Source organism: Lepus europaeus, chromosome 12, assembly GCF_033115175.1.
Source record: "Lepus europaeus isolate LE1 chromosome 12, mLepTim1.pri, whole genome shotgun sequence".
In the NCBI taxonomy this organism is placed as follows: domain Eukaryota; kingdom Metazoa; phylum Chordata; class Mammalia; order Lagomorpha; family Leporidae; genus Lepus; species Lepus europaeus.
In genome coordinates, this window is record NC_084838.1 from 4,310,926 (window position 1) to 4,316,855 (window position 5,930).

General features: G+C 68.8%; 1 protein-coding gene across 1 annotated transcript; it reads left to right on the top strand.

Annotated features, from left to right (window-relative positions):
• The first annotated feature begins 1,634 nt into the window (after positions 1-1,634).
• Positions 1,635-5,930, top strand: QRFP (pyroglutamylated RFamide peptide). The gene is made up of 2 exons (XM_062208440.1): positions 1,635-1,766; positions 5,535-5,930. The coding sequence occupies exons 1-2, from the start codon at positions 1,635-1,637 to the stop codon at positions 5,928-5,930; spliced, it is 528 nt and encodes a 175-aa protein (XP_062064424.1).

Below are 5,930 nucleotides of genomic sequence, written 5' to 3' on the forward strand. Positions count from 1 at the left end.
GCGGGCGCACTGTCCAGCCCGCTCACCCCCCGGCCCTGCCCCCACCTCCCTGCCCCCTGCTCCTGTGCATGGCTCACCCGCTCCTGGGGAGGGGGCATGGGCCAGGCCAGCCCACCCTGCCTGGGCAGCTGCCATCATCTCTCGCCTCTGCTGATGGAGGCTGGCGAACCTGACCCCCAAGATTCCACCTGCCCAGACTGTGCCTGCCGCCCAGGACAGGAGACTCCGCTGATGCTGGCCTCTGGCCAGCGCCACCAGGGTGCCCTGCCATTGTGGGGGTGTGGACAGCAGGCAGATGGCAGCCCTGGGTCCACGCAGCAGGCACGGTGCATCTTCCTGAGGCCAGGTCTGGCCCGGCCCTTCTTGCCCTCCCAGCACCCACCCCTCCGCCAGTCTCCAGGGGCCTGATGACCCCTCCCCTCTCCCGTGCCCCGAGGCCAGGCTGGGGCACAGCTCTTGCAGGGACCCATGCCCCAAGGCTGACGCCAGTTCCCCATTGGCTGCACACAGGCCTGGAGGTGGCACCTGCTCAGTGTGTCTCTGCTGAGGTCAGCGGGAGCCTGCACCCCACTTCTCCTGTCTCTGTGGGGGGAGCAGACCCTGTATCACCTGCCTGGCCCAGGCCAGCGGGAACCTCTTGGTATTCTAGGCTGGGGCCAGGGCTGGCCTTGTACCACCCTCTCTCAGCCCCACAGCCAACTTCCAGGGCCACCGGGATCCTGAGGGCCCCTGTGATATTACCCCAGCTCTGTCCAGGCGTTGTCTCTGGGGGGCGGCTGCCCCCTGCTGGTGATTATGGGCACTGCCACCTGAGCCCAGCTCCGACTGAGTGGTCGCAGGGAGAGGCCCTCACTGGACACACAGGCCCCCCGGGCCCCTGAATCTCTCCTTGCTGGCCCCCCCGCCCTGCCCCAGACAAAAATGAGACCTGCAGGCTCCCACTGTGGGGACCTGGAAACAGCCTGGGGGGCTGCCTGATGTCTGCGGGCAGGTAGCCGGGCGGTGTGGGGTTCAGCCCCCTTCCCCTCCCACCGAAGCATGTGCAGAGAGCCTCCGTGCCTGACTGACTGTGCCACCTGGCCATCGGTGTCCAGCCAACATGGGCAGCGCCTCTGTGTGGACAAGCCTGGCTCGCTGCCCCGTGGGCACGCACCTGGGAGCAGGTGAACAGCCCAGGGTGACCAGGGCAGTGTCGGGGGCAGCCCAGGTGCAGGGGAAGGGGTGAGGCCATGTGTGATGAAGGGGGTCCCATTGGGCTCCTCTCCCCGTGTTCAGAGGCCACGGAGCCAGCCTGTCCCATGGCAGGCGCCAGGTGGGACCCTGGATTCTCAGTGGGGACCCTGGCTGGAGTCGGCTTCTGCTGCCAGCCCCGTGGTGCCAGCCTCTGTGAGTGTGATGGTAACAGGCTCGTGGTTGCACGTGGGCTGTGGGTACCACGGGCGCCCTCTCGCCAGGACTTGGCTACAGAACGGACATGCTGGGGCTTGTGCCTACTAGGGGAAAGGGGACAGGTGCAGGCCAGCCTTGCTGGAGACGCCTGTCCCCTTCAGAGCTCTAGTCACCACCCCGAGCAGCAGGGGCTCTCCCCGGCCAGGGCAGGCACCCCTAGGGGACAGGGCCCTCCCCAGCACCAAATGGCAACAGGGCCCATCACGGTGGGGAAGCACCTGCTGCAGCCCGGCCCCGCCTTCCTGACAGGAGCCTTCAACAGCTGCACCGAGTACAAGCGGTTCCTGTGCACCTGCTCTGGGCTGGAGGAACTCCAGGTCTGATGTCATTCAAATGGCTGCCACCTGAGACGGAAGTGGCCACAGGCAGAAGGGGATGCTGGGAGAGCACCCATCGCCAGTGCCCACCTCTCAGCTCCCTGCACCTCACTACCTCCTGCCTGTGTCCACACGGGCCTCCGGCTGGCCTGGCTTCAGCTGGAGCCCAGAGCCAGGAGCCAAAGCAGCAGAGGCCAGGGGGGCGCATCTCTGGGCAGGCGGGGATCTGCAGGTGCAGCCCGAGTCCAGTCTGCGGGAGTGGCCAGCCTGGCCCCGGCAGTGGGGGAGGACACGGGCAGAGCTGAGGTTTGAGGGGCAAGGGGCAGGCAGGAGGCCCCGGCATCGGACTCCCAGTACCCGGATCGGAACAAGGAGGCGGGACACTGCCCCGTGGCCCAGGACCAGGGCCTGTTTGTCCATCTGCTCACAGAGGGAAGCTTGTCCCTAAGGCCCTGCATGCCCAGGACGGGATACTGGCTCACAGGTGTGCCTGGGGGCCACACAGGGCTGAGGCGGCGGCTCTGAGGGCTGGCGCCGCCCCCCATGGACGAAGCAAGGCGGGGGACATTGCTGGTCGGGGGGCCGTGTGCACTCGGTGTCTGAGCATCCCTGTCCCCAATAAAGTCTCGTGGTGACCCAGCTCTGGCCTCGCCTCTCACCCCACTGGACGTCCCTGTGGGAGTCTTGGGTGGAGCAGACACTAGCTCCGCCCCATCCTCCTACGTGGGCGCCTCCCACATGGCTCTGCACCCTGCGGCTGCCGGAGACCCTTGGCAGAGGCGTCGGGAGCTGGGTGGCAGCCGGGGCCGCCTGCTGTGGTCGGGGAAGCATCACGCGTGGACCTGTAGCGGCTCCCTCCGGGCCTCCCCCTGGGCCGCCAGGGTGGGAACGCAGGACAGGTCTCGGGAAGCTGCAGCTGGAGCGCTGAGGGGCCGGGACCTCACTAAGAACAAAGTGTCCCTGGTGCCTGTTTATTCATGAGGCCACTTGAGGCTTAGGGGTGACCCAGTGCCCTGGGCTGACGCGTTGGTGGGCGCCTGCGCGGGCCGTCGCCCAGGGCCAGTGAGGCTGGGCTCTGGGCTGATGCGGGGAGGGGTGGCGGGAGAGGCCCTGAGCAGTGGGCCTTTGCCAGTCCAAGTTCACCGAACACCAGCCCCGCTGCCCTTCCCCTCCACAAAGTGTTCTGCCTGCTCGGGCTGGTCAAATCGGGCTGCAGGGGACAGAGGTGGGGACCCCTGGGGACAGGAGCCCTGAGCCCAGGCCACGGAAGTGACAGGCCATCCGGGCCACCTGCCACAGGTGGGGGCCTCACCCACTTCAGCCCTGCCCTGCTGTGGCTCTAGCTTGCAGGGCCAGTGGGAAAGGCCTGGGGCGCGCACTCCCACAGCGTCCTAGTTTATTCCAGCTGCGAACCATGACGGAGCAGGAGAGGGGTCCCCACGGCAGGAGGGGCGCAGCCAGCACACCCAGAGCTGGGAGAGGGACAGGCGGTTGTGGGAGACCCCAGCCCAGCCTTAGGAATAGCAGTGGCACCCACACCCCCAAGGGGCACCTCCCCGGCTGCTCTCACCCCCACCCCAGCCCTGGCACCGCTGTGATCCTCAGTCAGGCGCAGAATCCGAGGTTCAGAGGGACATGGCTGCCCAACCTCCCAGGCGCCTGAGTCTGTGCCCAGCGTGGACCACAGAGGGAGGGGCCTGGATGGTGGCAGCCGGGCCCTGGTCCCTGACGAGCCCTGCCTGTGCCGAGCCCTGGGCTCCCCACCCTGGAAATGCCAGACATGGCCCTGACCCACTTTGGGGCCCGAGAAGGGGGCCTGGCACCCCTCCCCCCCGACTGCTGCCTGCACACGTGGCCAGCAGCATGGGAACCCTTTGCCGGAAGCTGCCCCAAGTGGATCTCAGCGGTGGGAGCTCCAGGCAGCCCAGACCCTGCCTGCAGCCCACCCTCCCCCACGTCTCCACCAGTAGCAGCGGCAACGGGCGCAGTTGTCACCCCTGCCTGCTCACAGGTGAGGAGAGCCCTGGAGCTTCGAGGAGCCAGCTCCCCTGCCTGCTGTGACGGATCCTGCTGGGCCACGGGGGACACGGGGGTCCCCCGAGCAGACAGAGGCACAGAGAGGGCAAGCACTGGGCCGTGGGCCTCACAGCACACAGACACCAGGCGGTGGGCACGGCGGCCCTTGTGTAGCCCCAGCTACAGGGCTGGCATGGGCTCTGGGTGGTACAGACCCTCTGTGCCCTGAGCTGGTAAAGATTCCAGCCCCTTCCTCAGGCCGCTGGGGAGGTGAACACGGCCCTGGTGCCCCCCAGGGGCAGGGGACAGGCCGGCGGGACCCCTGCTCTGAGCCGCTCCCCCAGGCTGCGGCACCCCTGGCCTTGTGCCAGGCCCTGTGTGCTCCTGAGACGGAGCGGGCCTTCCCCGCCCCAGAGGCCCAGACACAGCTGGCCTGGCCGCACAGCCCCCGCCTGGAGCAGGCCCGGGGCGCTCAGCAGCGGGGAGTCGAGCTGCCCTGGGGAGTCGCAATGGTCTGCGTGGGCAGCAGTGACACCCGGGCAGCCAGGGCCCCAAGAGTCGCCTCCGTGCTTGCTGTGGGGACCCAGGGCATGGAGGGGCAGCAGCCGGCACCGGGCCAGGCAGGGCTGCGGCCGGTGTGTCTAAGGCACAGAGCTACTGGGGGGTCTGACACCACGGTACCAGGGGTCCTGCCGGGCCACATTGCGTTGTCCCTCTGCACATCCTCTGAGGAAGCAGGGCTGCCCCCTGCCCGGCTCGGCTTCTCCTAAAGGCCCAAGACCCCCGCACTCCCCCCACCCTCCCAGCACCACAACACCGGCTCACCTGCGGTGAGAGGGGACCGGTGGGGGCGGGGCCCCGGGCTCTGCAGGTCTCTGGGCAGCAGGTGTGGAAGGCCCGGATGGACACCCACCTGCCAGCCCCGTGCTCCCTCCCCCCGGGGCTGAGGCAGGCCCATTAGACCAGGAAGGTGGGCACCGGCGCCTCGCTGGGAACGCTCTCCTCCAAAGGGCAGCACCCGCCCCCTCGCCCGGCCACATCCGGTCCGAGCCTGCACGGCCCCCGCCTTCCCCACCGGGTCCCCAATGGAATCCCAGGGTAAGGAATGTGCGGCGGTCAGCCTGGGCCTACTTATAGCGTGGAGGACCCAGGCGCCCGCCCGCAGCTCCACACAGCTCCGCGCAGGCCAGCCGCACGGTGAGTAAGGCGCTGCCCCGGGTGGGCGCCCGTGCTCGGAGGGGCTGGCGCGGGGACACACGGGGGCAGGGGAGGCCTCGTCTTGCTGACAGCCAGAGCAGCAGCGGCGGCCGGCCGCAGCCACCTGCTCTGCTGCTGCTGTCCTGAGACCCCGTGCCCTGTGCCGTCTGTCCGCCCGCTCGCCTGTGCAGCTCACAGCTGGCAAGCGCTCCCGTTCAGCTGGGACCAACTCACTCTAGAGACGCTGCTGGGGCCTCCCAGCACCCTGGCTTAGCCAAAGCCCTGTTCTTATCAAGTTGAAAGCAGAGAGGGATGTGTTCGGACTTCCATCCCCGGGGGCTCCAGGACAATCAGCCATCCTGCAGGTGCTGAGCTGCCAGGCGCTGGGGTCCCAGGGACAGCAGGGGACAGCGAGAACCGGCCTAATTGGTGTCAGCGGCTCCAGAGCCTGCTAAGGATGTGCAGGCGAGGCTGCTGGGCACGGGGCAGCACCAGGGGACGGCTCGGGCCAGGGGAAGTGTGGCCTCTAACTCCCCCCTCTCTCTCCTTGGTCAGATGAGAAGCCCTCGCTCGCTGCCCTACCTCCTCCTGCTGCCGCTGGGCGCCTGCTTTCCCCTGCTGGACAGAAGGGCTCCCCTGGACACGGGGGGCGGCGGCGGAGCCGGGAGGAGCTGGGCCCACCTTGCCGAGGGGCCCCGCTCCCACTTGGCCCGGGGCACCCCCCGGGGGCCGAGGGCGCCAGCGCCACCGGCCCTGCTTGTCCTAGCCAGGCAGCTGCAGACGTGGGGCCAGGAGCACACCGGCTTCCACTTCCGCTTCGGGCGGGAGGTCGAGGGCACCGACGCCGACGGCGGCGACAAGGCTGCTGGACTGCTGGGGAGCCTGGCGGAGGAGCTGGGCGGCTACAGCAGGAAGAAGGGCGGCTTCAGCTTCCGCTTCGGCCGGCGGTGA